General features: G+C 43.5%; 1 protein-coding gene across 2 annotated transcripts; it reads left to right on the top strand.

Annotated features, from left to right (window-relative positions):
• Window positions 1-839: 839 nt before the first annotated feature.
• Window positions 840-15,320, top strand: CIDEA (cell death inducing DFFA like effector a). 2 transcript variants are annotated; one of them, XM_086892955.1, is made up of 6 exons: window positions 840-1,072; window positions 5,066-5,222; window positions 5,417-5,563; window positions 7,714-7,895; window positions 11,003-11,160; window positions 11,664-11,854. In XM_086892955.1, the coding sequence occupies exons 1-5, from the start codon at window positions 1,035-1,037 to the stop codon at window positions 11,133-11,135; spliced, it is 657 nt and encodes a 218-aa protein (XP_086749081.1). In that variant the 5' UTR covers window positions 840-1,034; the 3' UTR covers window positions 11,136-11,160; window positions 11,664-11,854. The 2 variants fall into 2 exon arrangements, with proteins under 2 accessions (XP_086749081.1, XP_086749070.1); XM_086892944.1 differs by having other exon boundaries at window positions 11,003-15,320.
• Window positions 15,321-16,709: the final 1,389 nt, after the last annotated feature.

Below are 16,709 nucleotides of genomic sequence, written 5' to 3' on the forward strand. Positions count from 1 at the left end.
AGGGGCAAGTTTCTTGGTCTAGAGCTTGCTCTGAGGAAAGGAGATATTTGTTTTATCAGGCTGGAGAGGAGATGCCATCCAAGAAAGAAATTTGCCCTGGACCAAAAAAGTTGAATTCTTAATAGCTGGTAAGGGCCCCAAATGCTGAGGACTGAAGACATCTAGCAGGTGTCAAACTGCCTGCTAAAGAAACCTGGACAGTAAGAGGTATCTTGGGTGGTCTTTTCTACCCTAAACAGGAAAAGCAATTTCGGCAGCCAAGTAACTGATTATTCCTGACCCTGGGGGTGACCTGAGTGCTGTGGCAAGGGTCATTCTGGGGTCATTCCCTGATCAGCAGTGGCAAGATCTGGTGCAAATCCTGGCCCTAGGTCAGCCTGTTGCCTGAGGCAGGTTCTGATGCTCTTGGCTCTGTTTTTCCTGTCCACTAGTTGCTGGACAGCTGTAAGCAACAGAACCTGGTTCCAGAGCCCAAAAGAACTGTGAAGGATTTGTGAACAGGAAACACCGCCTTTATTCCTGTGTAGTAAACAGAACCCACTGCTCCCCTGCCCGCAGGAGAAACAGTAAATACCTCCACTACTACACACATTAATCCGAGCTATAAGCTTATTCACAGGCCCTAAAATCAGAAGCTGCGACACTTAATCTGTTGATTTGCTCTAATGCCGGGAGCCGAAAATGAGCTTGGCTTCCACTGTTACTCTATTGGCTGTAACTAGCTAACGTGCAGAGTTCCATCCCCCGCACACGCCGGGCAAAACCTTTCCTGCTCCTTTCCCAGGTGAACCATCCGGCACCTCCTGAAGAACATCCCTTCCCAAAGCGCGCTACCTGCCGCCTGCTGCTGCGCCCCTGGCGCTGCGGACAAGCGCTGAGCCCCGGCGGGGCTGTCCTGGCCGTGCTCCCTGTCCCGGGGCTCGGCTCCCGCTGTCCCCGCGGGGAAGGCTGCCAGGGAGGGGCCGGGGCCGGAGGAGGAGCCGCGCCCGCTGCTCTTAAACGCCGTGACCGGCGCTGCCCCGGCCGGCCGGGCCATGGAGGTGGCGCGGGATTGCGTGGGATCGCTGCTGCGGTGAGTGCGGGGACACTCCCGTCCCTTCCTTCTCCATCCCCTTCTCCATCCCCTTCTCCATCCCCTTCTCCATCCCTTCTCCATCCTTTCTCCGTGCCGGCCGCCGCAGGGTCCGGCTGCTGGGGATGCCCGGGCCGGCCGCAGGGCGCGGTGTGAGGGAGGGAGGGAGGGCGGGCGATTAACCCCGATGGAAGCTGGCCGGGACAAGCAGGTCGGGACGCTGCCGCAGCCCTGCCCGCCTGGCCGAGGGGAGGCACAGCCGGGAGCCTGCAGCCGGAGCTGCCCTGGAGGTGTGGCGGCTCTCGGCACCCGGGAGCGGAGCCCCGCAGCAGCCCGGGGCCGCTGGGGCTCGGGGACAGCCTGGCCACCAGCCCGGCCGTGTTGTTGTCACCGGGCCAGCCGCGTCCCTCCACGGGGAGGTACAGCTCCGAACGCTGCTCGGAAATCCAGCTGCTGCCAGCTGCGCTTGTGGTGGCTCTACAGCTCGTGTTTGAGCAGGAGAACCGTGCTGCGATCCGGTTGGAACCTAAGTCTCCCGACTAATTTCAGACGTTTTCCTATATATTACATATACAAATATATATATATTTTTTTTTACGTCTTGTTTTCCTTGCTGTTACTGCTGCTGTCGTTTGCTAGTGAACCCTAACCTAAAAATCAATCTGTGCCATATCCTGGAGTGTGTTGTGCAACGTTGATTTTTCTGAGTGAGGCCGAAGACCATTGCACCACATTCTTAGACAAACATATGGGGCACGTTGCAAACAAAGATAAAGAGTGAAATATGTGTGCAGGGCACAAGACAAGCTTTTAATCCCTATGTCCTCCTAAAAAATTAATTCATCTCTCCCACCAGCTTTGACCCTAGAGTGAATGCTTGTGGCAGCATTTGTGAAGCCCTCTCTAGCAGATTGTAGTTATCCAAAACAAACTGGATAAGATGCTAGAGTTTGAAGGTATTCGATTTTTTAAAAATAAAATATTTTTGTATTTTCCACAGATGTGGGATTCCTTCCTCCTTTAGAGAAGAGAGCTAGGACTTGATCCTTTTGGCTTTAAAGAATAATAAAACAATAGTGGATTTGTCTGTATTTAACCTGTCACTCAACTTTCTAATAAAACCAACTACACCTTAGTTCCTTTCCACCACTTGTTTCGTAACTTACCTTGATCAGCTTTTAATAGAAAATTATTTTTTTTAACTCCAGTCTCACAGAGGAATTCCCTCTATCAGGAATTGGTTTGTCTATGTTTTAAGGCCAGCTATAAAAAGAACAGGTCTTTCTAAGAGCTGTGAATGTAGGCTGGTGTGTTTGAGCCTATGACCTAGGAAGGAGAGTGGCTCACAGAAGAAAAACATTTTAGCAATTTTATTTTAGCAATAGGCCCAGAAATGAAAGGGTTCACACTCTGTTTGTCTGGCTGCTTTTCATCATCCTGCCTTTTGCTTCCTCATTAGCTGAAACCTCAGCCTGCCCTGGAGCCCAGACTCATTTGTTCATAAGCAGACTTTGTTTAAAGATGATATTAACAGGTTTTATCAAAATGTAGTTGAAATTTCACCACTGTTAAATAACTTCTTAAGATCTTTCCTGTTCAGTGACTGTCAGGTGGCAATAATGTAAGCCCTGGTTTATTAATCTGTTTGTTTTATTGCTTTGACTTTGGCTAGAACTAGGCAGCAGTGTGAGGTGATTGATTCTGATTCCTTGAGAATCTTCTGCTCAAAGCTTCAAAGCACAGCTTGTAGAGTTGGCTGGGGTGAACCCTGTTAGTTCAAGTCCTGCCCATGATCTGTGTCCCTTACACAGATTTTCATTTCTTTGTCAGCATGTATGTTTTGGCTGTTACCCTTATGCTTTGTCTCTTGTGAATGACAGCTTGGATTAAGTAATGGGAAAGAAAACTTTTCAGTGGGGCTGATATTGACTGTCCTTGGGAGAAAAGAAAAGAATTGGCAGCACTCACATATATATATCGCTCAGGTTACTATTCTACATGCAAGTTTTCAAATTTGTGTGAGGCAATGGGGTGTAATCAGCTGTGAAAGCTCTTGAAACCCCAGTGCTGCACTTTTGAACATGTGGGTGCCCTGTGGTGTCACCAACCCCAAGGTAGGTGAGCAGGCTTCCTTCCTGAGGGAGAGACTCAGGGATTTGGAATGTGAGCTGCCCACAAGCAGTGGGTGATTGGGGGCCCATTAACTTAGTCAGCAGAGAGACTGACAAACACAGCCTGTCTTAGCAGGCTTCCCTTCTGTGGAGCTTCAATGCCCTTGTCAGTGCTACTGTCTCCTTGTCCTCCTCCCTGGTCCTCACACTTTTCCAGGAGGAATAGTGCTTATTAGCTCTTTAATATGAAATGGTGCTTGTTCCCTGAAAGCCACACTGGCTGCTTATCCTCACCAGCTTTGGCACAGGAACAGCAGAGGTTTCCATCAGCCACGTGTGTATAAATGCCAAATGTTGAAAGATGGGGACCTACTGTATAGCCAGGACTAGCAACAAAGTAATAGCATGAGCTGGAACAAAACTGCTGGACTGTTCTCCCCTTTAAAAAATTAAAGCCCAAATAATGCCAAAGAGTTTTTGAGGAAGGTGAATTAGTTTTTTAGAGGAAAGGTGATAGCCTGGAAGAGTGGTTCAGAACGAGACCAGTAAACAAATTATTTGCTGAAATCTGAATCTGTTCAGGCACAAAAATGACATTCTGTGCCTTCCAAGGATATGCTTATAAACCAGATAAGAGGTGTGGAGAAGATACTTCTTATTCTCCACATTTGGTGTGGATTATTTCATTAGTTGAGTAACTTTATACAATCTCATTATTCTAGAAAGTCCTGTATTCACTCTCTGGCTGCAGATAAGAGCTGCCAGTTCACTCTACCCTCAGTGAAATTGTCTGAGAATAGATTTTCCTACTTAAAGTTGACTTTTTGCACCTATGTGGCAGAACAAAGTGGGGATCCATCCCTTTCCCACCCCTGAGCAATTCAGTATTAAGGAGCCAAAGGTAAATACAGAGGGTAAAGTCCAGGAGTGTGGGAAACAAAATATTGCCTCCTTTTAAAAGACTTAGAAATCAATCCTTCCCAGGTGTCAGGCAGAGTGCCATTTTTGGCAAGCTGACTATTGACTTAGCCATTTTCATTTGGCAGAAAAAAGTGTCACCAGGTGTAGATGAGAGCAGGTCAGTATGTTGGTGTGGCAGTAGGCTGTTACTGGTGTTATGTGCTTGGTTTACCAAAGGTAAATATGCAATTGCCCAGAAAAATTGAAAATTTCTTTCTAAAAGTGTGATTCAACTCTTCCAGCTTCGCTGGCAGCCTGCTCCAACACTATGTATTTATGTACTTGCATCTTAACTTTGATTGCATTTAACTACTTCTGATACAAGCCATTTATTTTGTGTTTTTCAAAACCAGATGGACTTTTACAGGCTGCAGATGTAATTTACAAACAAATGCCTTGACTCCTCGAAGTCAAGTGTAACCATATTGCAAAGCTCAGCTTGCATTCTGCCACTGGGTGTTTTGAATATGGGTAGTATGTTCAATCTTCCTAAAACAAACTCACATCTTAACACACAACATTGCTGTCAACTGATTATGTATCTCACAGAGTGTTTACCTTGGAAATAAAGAGAATTATCTAAGTAACTGAATGCAGTAAGAGATGCTGCCTTTTAAATTCAGTTTTACAGCCCATCAGCTTCACTGTGATTGTGACCTTGATGTCAGCTGAGCTAGGGGTGTCTCACATCTGCTTGAAATTGTATTAATTTTAAAAGTCTTTCCAAATGTCATGGGCAAGAGGGAGTTCAGAGATAACATATCTGTAGGGCTGTGTAGTATTTAGTTTTGAAATTAAGCTCCAAGAGTCTTAATGTGATCTGTGAATTACTTGTATAATGTGATTATGTCAACAGTCTTCCTCCTTCTTGCGGTACTTGACATGACTGTTTTTATAACTATGTTGAATTTTTATCTCTTAGATCTTTCCTATCCATGGGAGCATCTGTAGGAGCAGTAACAAAGCAGACCCTGTTCCCTCCTCTCATGCCTGCAGGGCGCCCTTTCCGTGTGTCCAATGCCTCCCGAAGCAGCAGGAAAGGAATTGTTGCAAGCAGCCTGCAAGAGCTCCTCAGCAAGGTACAGCGAACAAAAGTCCCACTCTGATTGAAATTTACTTGGAAATACAGTATCCCACAGAGACCACCCACTGGCTCTTGGTCTTCTAAAAATCCATTACTGCGGAGGCTCAGCAGAATATTTCAGCTAAGCAAGTCTCAATATGAAATGGTGGGCTCTCTTTAGAATGCTAAAATCTCCTGGTTTTTTTTCAGACTTTAGATGCCTTCGTTATAACTGCTGGAATAGTAACTCTGGTTTTGGAGGAGGATGGCACAGTTGTGGACACAGAAGAGTTCTTCAAGTCCCTGGATGATAACACACACTTCATGGTTCTAGAAAATGGACAGAAATGGACACAAGTAAGTGTTGACTGCTTCTTTCTCATTTGAGTAGAAGTGGATGGAGGAATTTTTTTGTGTCTGCTAAAAATGTTGGAAAGAGAGGAGAAGAGGAAGAAAAATGCCTCTGAAGAGGCAAGGTGTAAACTCTTTGTTGAGCCTTCCTGGATGAAAAATCAAGTTCTTATTTCTTATTGTCCCTTGTTTGGACATAGATCTGTTGGCAAAATCCACCAGGAATTGAAATAAAATGTTACAACTGAAAAGACTTCCAGGGAAAATACCCTGCTTTTGGAGAAGCTCAGAAATATTTGTTCTTGAGCCTTTTTGTAACATAAAGGAAATTAGGACTTTGACTCCATGAAGTTAAAAAAATACAATGTCCTTAAGATCACATTTAGACTGTAAAAATGCTCAAATAAAGTAATATAAAGCAAGTTCTGACTTCTTAAGGCAGTAATAGTTAATGGCAGTTATTAAAATGCCTGTGTTTGATTTTGCAAATAGCCAGAAGCTGGCATCAGAACTTAATGTTAACCTGCATGCTTCAAGATACTTTAGAACTATTAAAGCTGACTTGGTTCTAATAATATAAATTCAGTATTCAAACAGTTATCTTACAGGGAAATGGTCATCTGTGCATTAATAACATGGAGTCAAACTGGTAACTGTTTTTCCAAGAGATGGTTGATGCTAAAAAGCTAACACCAGAATTTTTTCTGCCAGGTGTGGAGCTGGCTGCGGAGCTGTAAGCAGGGACACAATTTTTGTGCCTTCACATGTACAGCTCAATCATGTGGCCCTGTTTTCCCAGTCTCCTGTTGCAGTGTGGGCAGCCTAAACATTTTTCCCCAAAATACCTCCTTGGCTTATCAAGTTCTGCCTCTGGGGCATGAGCTCCAAGGGTAGAAAAGGAGCTGCAGCCAGGATGTGACTCCAGCTTGCTCCTTCCCCCGTCTCCTGTCTGGCATTGCAGCAGCACAAGTTTGGATGCAGCCCCTCCTCAGAAGGTGCTGAGTGACAGCAGAGGGATTGTCACAGCTTCACCAATCACCTGGAGTGCAGCACCAGCTCTGTCCTGCTTTATCCAAATATTCTGGGTGCTAATGGGGAGGGGTGTGGGGAGATGCTTCCAAGCACACCAACTGCTTGTACATGTCTAAAGCTGTTGTTGATAGGGGACCCTGTTGCTGGAGCTTGGAGTTTATCAAAGTAAAACAGGCATAAAATTGCTGGCTAATGATATACTGCTGTGTTTAGCTTTGTCTGACTTACCGTGACACTGTCTGAGGGCTGGGGTGTCAAGTACAAAAAGGCCCAGTCTTACACAATTTTATTGCTTCATTTAGCATGCAGAAAACAGCCTGGCAGCTGCCAGGTCATTAACCTTGAGCAGAATGTGCTGAGCAGAGGATCCCGTGTATCCACTAGATGTCTCTGTGGATATGGGTTCTCTTTACTATTTTCTTCTTGTTTTTCCTTTCTTGGAGCACACACCCTGCAGCAGACAAGGGCTACTTTCAATAAAGGAGGGTGCATTTAAGGTGGAAGATGAATTTCTGCGCTCCCTCTCCTTTGCTTTTCTTCTTAAAATGTCATTACTAAACCCTTGGCCTAATCAGCAGTGATTCCCTCCCTGTGTTTCTTCTTTAGTAGGAAGAAAGAGATGTTGTGAGCCAGGTTTTGAAATGGGTCCCTAACTTTACACAGATGTCATGTCTGTAGCTGTCTCCAAGAGTGCTCATCAGTATTGTGTTCCTGACTAAACAGAAGGACCTGATGTCACCCTGGATATTTGGTGGCCTCAGAGAGCAGCCAGAATGTACCAGGATAAATAAAAATATCAGGAACACTGTCTAGTGGCTTCAGTGTACTCTGAAGAAGCTCTACTACAGAAAATAAATATTCAGGAGGTGCTCTGTCACTGTAGAATTTTAGTGTCTGTTTGGAAAATTTCAGAAGCCTGTTCAGGACTTGAAAAACAATACATCAGCTACAAACCTCCTTCTCTGTGTGCTAATGCCTTCAATTCTAGTTTAGAATTGACAAAGAACTAGCACCAAGGCTGGAATAAGCAAAGCTGCTTCTGAAGAGCTGCACTGTTAATAATTGTCTTGCTGTAGTTTCCTGTGTTTTGGTACAAACTGTCTCTCTCTCTCTTTTTAAATCAGACAAAAAATGGAGTTGTTGCTGTGAGAAAAAAGAAGAAAATGGGAGTAGCTAACATCACATTTGACCTGTACAAACTGAACCCTAAGGATTTCATTGGCTGCTTAAACATCAAGGCAACCTTCTATGAGATCTACTCTATCTCATATGACATCAAATGCATGGGAGCAAAAAGTGTATTGCGGTGAGTGTGTTTCCACCGGTGGTCAGGTGTATGTGCTAATGCAAAAATCTGTGTTTGCTGTTGGTTCTGTGAAGCAGGTGTGTTTGTAGCATCAATACTTTTGTTATTTCTTACCTACTGGCCAATATGCTGACTCTTTCTTCATGAAGTGGTTACTGACCAGTGAAAAACTTCTTATAACTTTTTATGATAGAATCTTAAGTTTCTACCAAGGCAAAACTCTTTATCAGCTGGTATTTATTGAAAGGGTCTGAGTACAGGTTTCTTTGTTCTGCTGAGAGAATTTCCACAGGTTTCCTTGACTTGTTTGTCTGAAGAATGCAGAGGGCTGGGGAAAGAAGCTCTTTGAAGAGGAGACTTCAAGGGGATGAAATGAGAGGAATTTGAGATCTAATGTCAGGGGTCTTAAAGCTTGCTCAGACATTGCCATTCCTGTTTCACCACTGGAGCTACATGGAGGCAGAGGATAATGGGGGCGAAATGACACTCTCCTCTTTCAATGTGGATTTGTCACCTGTACCAAGACTCCGTGATATCACTGTTCTTAAGCCAGCTGGTGTGGTCTCTAGGCCAGCTAAAGGGGCCTGTCAAGGACCACTGTCTCCTGCAGGACTGATCCTGCAGGAGCTGTGAATTTGGTAGAACTGGCTGTTGGGAAATACTGTCTTAAAATAACACCTGTCCAGTCCACTGTTTTCAGCAACGAGTTGAAAGTTGGTGCCTTGTCAAGATCAGCTGTGTTCTGCCCTAGTTTAAGAAGACTCCTGAGTTCAGACCCCTTTCCAGAGGTGCTGTACTTTGACAGTTGTTTAAGCTGCAACCCCATGTTTCTGAATTTTGGAATTCTGGTTGAGAAAGAGTGGTGTGCTGCATTTTATTACTTGAGGGCCAGATCTGACAGACAGATGTATATGTCATCAGTGAAGTTTTGGCTTGTCCTGAGTGGCCCTTAGACGAAGTCTTTAAGCAGTCCCTCCTCTCCTGATGCAGGTATGAGGATTAGTATTATAATGCTGATCTTGTTCCCTGTCCTTCAGTCTCACTGACCTCTCCCACTCTATTTGGGTGGTCCCTTCCTTAATCTTTCAGGCTACAGCTGGTGTGGCTGTAGACAGGACTCCTCTCTGGTCAGGATGAAGTGATTATCCAGCTGCATGCTTACACTCACCTGTAACACTGACTTCATTAGGGTTTCTTCAAAGCAAAGGCTTGCCCTTGGACAGCTGCACTCCTCCAGTTGTTACATTCGTCAGACTCTCTTGAGCCAAAACAAACTCTGATCTCTGACTGCCTGCTATGGAACTGAATATCTGCCCTGAAACCTGTGCTGCTAAGGAGAGTTTGAAGTGACAATTCTGCCTCCCTGCCAAGACAGGGCAGCTGGTGAGAAAGGAGCGGTGCTGGCAAACAGCTGAAGTAGCTGTGGAGTTCTTCTGGAAGCTCTGTTGTGTTACAGAGCTGAGCTGGAAGGGAAGTGTCATTGTCAGGGTGGGATGACAGTCTGCTAGCAAAGAACAGGGTGACAGAAGAGATAACCTTGGGTACCCTTGAACACAACAGTGACATGGCCTGCCTCAACTTGCTGCTGAAATCAGAGAGAGGATGTCAGGATCCTGGTGTAGTCCCTCTGCTAATGAGTTCCAGGTTGCTAACTCTGATGCCCTCTCCCCATGTGGAGGGAAAGGACTGAAAAATGCTGCAGCTGTTCATGATGGGAAGGGCTGGAAGCCTGCCAGGTCTGATTAGTGCATTTCCCCTCGTGGTGTTTCCCTGTAGCATCCGACTGAAGGATCAAATGTCCAGTTCAACAAATAACTTGTTCCATGGCTTAAGTGACAACTGCTCTTGTGTGCAAGTGACACACTGCAGCTGCTCCAAGCTCAGCACCAGGTGCAGCTTTCTTTACAACTGGAAAGCTCCTTGGCCTGGTCTGTGTGGCAGAGGAAGAACATGCTGAAATGGCACATGTGGGAAGCATGAGTAAGGGTACAGTGTTCTTTAAAGGCTTCACAGAGTCTAAGTCCAGAGTATTCTACTATGTTGAGGCACTGGATTTCAACTGCAAACCTTTCATGACAGTGGGGTTAAAAATTAATTTGTAGGAAGAAGATTTTCCTTCTCTGCTTAAGCTCAAAGGACAAGTGAATAGAAGCAGAGGGTTCACAGCTGCATGTTTTCTTAGGCAGGAATTCAGAGAATCTTCCCACTTCTTTTTGCAGAAGAGAGACTGATCTGATTTCTGTATCTTCAGAAACTGAGCCCATTCCAGCTTCGGAATGGTTCCAGTTTTTTTATACTGCTTCCCAATGTCTCAGCTTCATACTTGTGAGGGCCCTCCTAACTTCTGGGAGATGAGACTCAAAGGTAGCTCTCAGTAATCATGTCCCTGTTGTTTCTTGCAGAATAGAAGATGCAGTGACAACTAAGTTAAATAAATGACCATTCAAATATAACTATCTCTTCCCCTGTGAAGATCCACGGTTTATATAGTCAACCTCTGATGCTTATCTGACATTATCCATGGATTTGTTGATTCTTACACAGCACTATATTCTTGAGTGCTGATTTTTATCACATTTTTAGAAAATAAAATAGTTGCAAACTGAGACTTAAGTCTTGCAGCTTGGCCAGCAGTAATTTTCCTGCTTCACCTGTTTTGCCTTTGAGTACCCACTGCAATGTGATCGTTCAGCTTGAGATCTAATCAGGTTTGATCTGTGGCTTGAAGATACACCTAGGGTTGTATTAGTGAATGACAAAGGTGAGACATGAGATGAGTTTATGCTGCAGGAATGCTGCTCCCAGGCAGTTGTTTTCTGTGGTACTGTGATGGTTTGAGTGATGGCCTTGCAGGAGGCCTGTAAGGGTCTAGCAGGATGTCAGCCTGCTTTGTTGAACGTGATTTCTGGTTCTGCCAACATGTCAATAGCTTCCTGTCAAATCAAGTGTTTTCTCTGAAGAAGGTACAAAAATTACCATCTTAGAAGTGAGAAGGAATGAGAGGGGTTTTTAAATATATTGACTTAACTCATCATAATGTTGTGGGTGGAAATGGGTAATGTAATCTTGCTGGTGTTTTTTTCTTAAACAAGTGACTTTTCTTCCAGGAAAGTGCTTCAGCTAATATCCCATGCAGCACAAATAACTGGACAGTTTCTCCTCTATACTGGAACGTATATGTTGCAGTTGATGGGTGAATATGATGAAGATGACATGTGCACAAGATCCAGGCGGGAGTAGTGACCACAGCTGTGCTTCTGATGTCGAATCCTTTTGCTTAAAGACATTCTCTTGCTCAGTTCTGATTGTAATGATGTTACAGTAGGGGGGATGTGCACTAATGTGAACTAACAATTTTCCTGTTTGAGAGTGCTTGTAGGCCTTAGGCATGAAGTGCTGGATGTTCACAGGCTCTTAACACCACAAAAAGATGGGTGCCTAATGTCTGAGAATCTGGCAAAAGCAGAGGGGTTTTGCCCCAGCAATTCAAAATGATGAATAAGTATACTTGGAAACTTGCATGTTTTGTAACCAGTGGAATATTTTTTACACCAATCAAGACACCTTCAGATTTATTTTTTTTTGGGGGGGTGGGGTATTTTTGTTGTTGTTGTTTTGGGGGGGGGGGTTGTTTCTTTTTAGTTTGTTTTTCATGGCTATGTACTTGCATTCTGAACAGACTTGTGCTGTAAGATGAGGGTGAGAGGACTGGGGTGGGGGGAGATTTGTTTATTTATTTGTTTTAATCCTTAACAGCACTGGCATTAGTGTGAAGCTGACGTAGAGGTGAAGTCTACCTATTTACTCCTGCTGACAATGGAACTACGGAGTGTAAATTCAATCCTACTTCAGTGGCTGTCTCTTCTCATGAGGTCTAATTGGAGATTGTGCAACCACTAAGCAGAAGGTTAAGATTTAGCCTTACTTCCCTTAAAACAAATAAAACCTTTTCATTATCATTCTTTATAATTGTTTTTTCAGTTCTTCAGGATGTTCAGGTTATTACAGCTGGCACAGTTGAAGAACCTGATATATTTTTTTTAATGAATTTGATGTCCAGTTCTGACCATTCAATAATCTGCCATGGTTTCATTAATACGGCCTATAAGCAACTTGTTGAAGATTTTTTCAGGGGTTAAGCCACCACAGTTTTTACTGTTACAAGATGACACTAGGTGTCAAGATGGGCTTGAGGTACATGTAAGAGATGCTGGATATTTTGTTGTCCCTGGGTTCAGGGAAGAGCATCAGGACACTCCCTAGTCTGCCTAACATACATGTATGCTCTAAAATCAATATTTTCAGTGTTATAGCCTCTCAAGACAAGCTGTATTAAAGGACAAAGTAATGTTTTCCTGTTGCTATGCCCAGCTTTCAGTGAGCTTTTCCTCAACAGTGTGAAAAAATTGGAGAAAAAGTAGCCTTAGGCATCTCGTGTCAAAATGCAAACTCACCTTGGTGAAGAAAAAAAAGCCCAGTTTTGATTGTTCACAGATGTAGCTTTTGAGTTTTTTGTTTGCTTGCACATGAAGAACTTTAGGAAGGCTGAAAGCTGTTAAGGGGGATGTCAGATGCAGGGAATATATCTGTCCTGACAGTAGATGCTACCTCGTAAGAGCAGCTCTAGTGCCAAGAGAACAAGTGGGACAGGGGAGGAAATCAGTGAAAGGGAAAAGACCACTATGGACCCCACAGTGCTTGCCATGCCTCTGAGACAGGAATCCATTAACTGTGTGCACCAACTGCACTGACCTGATCTCCTAAAAGAGAACAGAAAGGTGGGAAAGATAAAGTATTGTGGTTTCTGGTGTCTATTCTGACCTCTTAGCTGGATCTGTTCACTTCAAAGGTCACTGATACATGGGAAAATTGCTCTTGCTTTTAGCTGCAAATCTGATCTTCATGTACTTATTTTTGCCTTCCCACTATGAGTGTGGCTATGCCAGCTGGAGCTGCATCTTTCAAATCACCTTTGAGAGGAAAGGAAACCTAAACCCAAGTGCTAAAGGGACTGATGGACACAAGTTTTGGTCAGTCTCTTCCTGTCCCTTAAGTAATGGTATTGCAAACAAATAGACAGCTAAGGAAAACCTTGCTGTCTTTTCTTAATTCCTGCTATTTCCCACCTACTTCTGAGCAGAGGGCATACTGCTCCAGATAAGGGGAGGACTTGTTCTTTCCTAATTTCTCACAGTGAAGAATGTCTGGAGCTTGCAGCACTGTCAGGTGTCCTTCAGAAGAAAACAATAAACTATTCTGGGAGTAGTGAGAAAGCTTCCATTTTTATATAACATCTTTGTTTTATCTGTATTTTTCTTGATACCCCCTGCATAAATGATTGTTGCCATGTTAACCATTGGCCAAAGTCTTTCTTTCCCTGTCAAGGAATTGCATTTAACTGACTCTACAAGGACATGGTAATTAATTTTTCCAGTTTTTAAGGACCACTTATTCTATTAAAACCAGCACCAATTTCACACCTCTTGAAAGCAAATTCTCTTAAATGCTTCTAAAAATATTTATGTTGCCTAAGGTGGGAACATCAGCATTATATAAGTGTAAAACAACTGGAATAGCTCATTGTTGTTTTGTATGAGTTGCCCCTTCAACATCTGTAGTACAAAAGCTTTTGCATCTGAACTGTGCAGATCCCAAATTCCAGCCTTCTCTAGCCAGAGGCAATTGGACTAATAGTCCACAGTTTACAGTGGCACCATCTGGGAATCTAGCAGTGATCTGAAAAGCTAACCTGCGATAAATGTGCAATGTTTTTAAGCAGCTGCTCCTTCAACAGCTTAACACTTAAAACTTGAGCTGCTCAAGTTCCTGGGTGCAGCAAGTCTCCATCTTGGAGCAATTCCCTCTGTTCAGCTGTTTGCATTTTGAATTAAAGGAGCTCAGTTTTGATATTTTCTCAAAATGGGAGAAGTGTCCTGGAAGCTGTGTGTAAAACTGTTTCATTGCTTCTGAATCTGTCTCTTTCACAGGCTTAGTATTTGGAGGTGGTATTTATTACTGTACCAACTTCTTTCTGGAAATAAAATTTTGGCTTTGAGTCAAAGTGGAGGAGTTTGTTGTTCTCCAAGTTGGAACCAGTTTGGTTTGGGTTTTCTTTTTGTTTTTTTACTTCTACAGGCTGCTTAGGAAGTATAGCTTTTACTTCTGCTATAGATGGTATGCAGCAAAGAAAACTTCAGCATTATCTACCTTTCAGAAAGCTATATACAAGTGCTGTACAATATCTTACAAGACACAGAAAAACTAAAAGCACAGGCTCTTAGCTGCAGGTATGTAGAGAAGCAGTTAGATTTTTCCACTTGGCATTTTTAGCTTTAATTCCCATGAACCCAGTTAGCCTGCACTTGTTGCTGTTGCAGACAGGGCTGGGAGCAGTGACATGCAGAAGGTGTGAAACGTGTTTGCAGCCTCCTTGTTTGCACTGACCCTTTTTGCCTGTTGCTTTGCATCACTTACTAACAATGCACCAAGTCCTACTCTCTGGTTACCAAAAAAGGAATTTTCACTGAAGTAAGAGACCTTGTTGACTCAGGCACTGCTCATGTTCTGCAGACAGAGCAAAGTTGCTTTCTTCATGACCAGAATGAAGAATCTAGTAGCTGTGTATGCACAGTTTATCATTACTTCATTTCCTTCCTTTCATAAACCCATGGAAGTTTTCTTGCACCTTCCGATTCTTTCAGGAGAAATGGGATTACAAGCCCTTCTGTCCAGGGAGAGAGGAAGAAGCAGGGTCTAAATTCCTTAGATCATTTGAAATATGCTGTAGGAAACATTATGAATCCCTTCCCTTCAGAGGAAGGAAGATAAAAGCAGGAGAATTGGACTTTGAGCTGGATTTTTTTTTTTTCGGTGAAGTGTGCAGAGAGGTAGGTATACACAATTTTGGAAATGTTGTTAATTCTGAATTTTAACTGTGAGGATAACCTCATATGATAATTAATAACTTGCAGAAATATAACGCTGTATCATTTCAGTATGCTTCTTCCCTGAAATCACACTTGAACAAAAGGCACAAGCTACTTAATTAAAAGTTAAAAAAAAAAAGTTTAAAACCAAAGTACAAAGTGTATTTTTGACTGGATGCCTCAAGGTTTATTAGAGGTCCTTATGTGATAAATGTACCACTTCAGTTATGTATCAGCAAGTATCCTTGGGGGGCTTAGAGTTTATCACTGCTCTCTCTACCTTACATTGTCATATATGTAGCTAAGATATTTTAAAGTGTTTTGCTTTGGGAAATTACAGTGTTTTTCCACTTCACAATTTTCAAGCCTGGTAAGTTTAACTCGCTGTGAAAATTGAGATGGGTGAAAATTGTGTTTGGCGATGACAATATTTTCTTCTGTGTGGTGCCAATTTTAAGGAACACTTCATGAATAAATAAAATCAAGTAGTGGCTTTGGATGTTGTCTCTATTCATTTCCAAAATTACTTATTCCTGAAACAATCATGAATATTAATGACTCTCTGGTCTGGCACAAACCGTTTGCAAATGCTGGACTGTGGCAGTGAAGTTACTGGATTCTGTTTTGTGGCACTGAACTCTTAACTCCCTACTGCTGAGTCACTTTCTGGCCTCAGAGAAACTGTGCAAACTGTGTTTCCTTTCATACAAAAGGTTTGCTTTCCTCCATCTCTTACAGAAGTTGCAAAAGACTACAAAGCACTGAGTACAGGAGACAGAAGGGTTCAGTGATCTCTGATGTTCACTAAACACTGTTAGGATCAAGGACTTCTTTGTTTTGCCTCGCAAAACCTCCCTGCAGTCATTTACCTAAAGATAGAGTAGTAGACATTTGACTGCAGGGAACAAATTAATTTAGTTTAGTGAAATATCATATTTGCCTAGTTCAGGATTAACTTAAGCTTGAGGGGGGTTAGCATACAAGTGTGGTTTGTCTATTGCTCCTCTATCTAATAAGTACATCTTGTGTTTAGCTTAAGGGACGGTTTTGAAGAGCTTGACTGATGGAGCAGTTCCCCTCTTGTTGGGGAACCACGGTCTGGCTTCTTGCTGTGGGAAAGCACAAAATAAAACTGTATTTGGTTCAGTGGCAAGGCTTTGGCAGTGGGAATTAGAGGGGTGCTGCAGGGGTGGCCTGTGTGTCGAACAGAACTCCTTCCATCTGGCTCTGAAACAAACCCACCATTACCCAAAGCTGAGACCTTCAGACAAGCTGTGACTGTCTCTGTGGAAACATGTTTAAGAAAGGGTAAAAAATGCTGTGCAGCTGCTGTGAGGAAACAACTGAAAAAAATGTGGGAGATAACCTGCAGTCATCAAGGTCAAAAAAGAAGTGGGAGGAAGTGCTACACGTGCCAGACAGAGCTTTCTCTGCAGCCTGTGCAGGAGAAAACCTCCGCCCATGGAACCCTGCTCCCACAGCAGGTGGATGTGCCTTGGGGGAAGCTGCAGCCATGGGGAGCAATTCCCATTGCTCCAGGAATGAACAATTTTTCTGGCTGGAGCTGTGGCCAGTGAGGGACTCAAACTGGAGCAGTTTGTTCCACACGCTGTGGAAGGGAGCCATGCTGGAGCAGACTGTGAAGGACTCGTCCCGTGGGAAGGGCTCATGGTGGAGCAGGGAAAAGGGGGAGAAGGAAGGCACATGAAAAAGAATGGATGTGGAACGGTCATGAGCCCCATTCCTCTAAACTGCTTAGGGACAGGGAGAGGAGGTAGAAGAGCTGGGAATGAAGGAGTGAAGTTCAGCTTCAGAAGAAAGAAGAGTTTGGGGAAGGTGTTTTTGTTCTGTTTCTCACCATCTCATTCTATTTTTTGTTGAAATTAAA

The sequence above is a fragment of the Cyanistes caeruleus genome, chromosome 1 (assembly GCF_971803275.1).
Source record: "Cyanistes caeruleus chromosome 1, bCyaCae1.hap1.1, whole genome shotgun sequence".
Lineage (NCBI taxonomy): Eukaryota > Metazoa > Chordata > Aves > Passeriformes > Paridae > Cyanistes > Cyanistes caeruleus.

What these genes read in the sequence shown, in the direction of transcription:
- CIDEA (XM_086892944.1), top strand. Translation starts at nt 1,035, where the DNA reads ATGGAGGTGGCGCGGGATTGCGTGGGATCGCTGCTGCG. An exon ending in TGCAAGAGCTCCTCAGCAAG is followed by an intron (nt 5,223 to 5,416) that starts GTACAGCGAACA and finishes GTTTTTTTTCAG; the next exon opens with ACTTTAGATGCCTTCGTTAT. An exon ending in ATGGACAGAAATGGACACAA is followed by an intron (nt 5,564 to 7,713) that starts GTAAGTGTTGAC and finishes TTTTTAAATCAG; the next exon opens with ACAAAAAATGGAGTTGTTGC.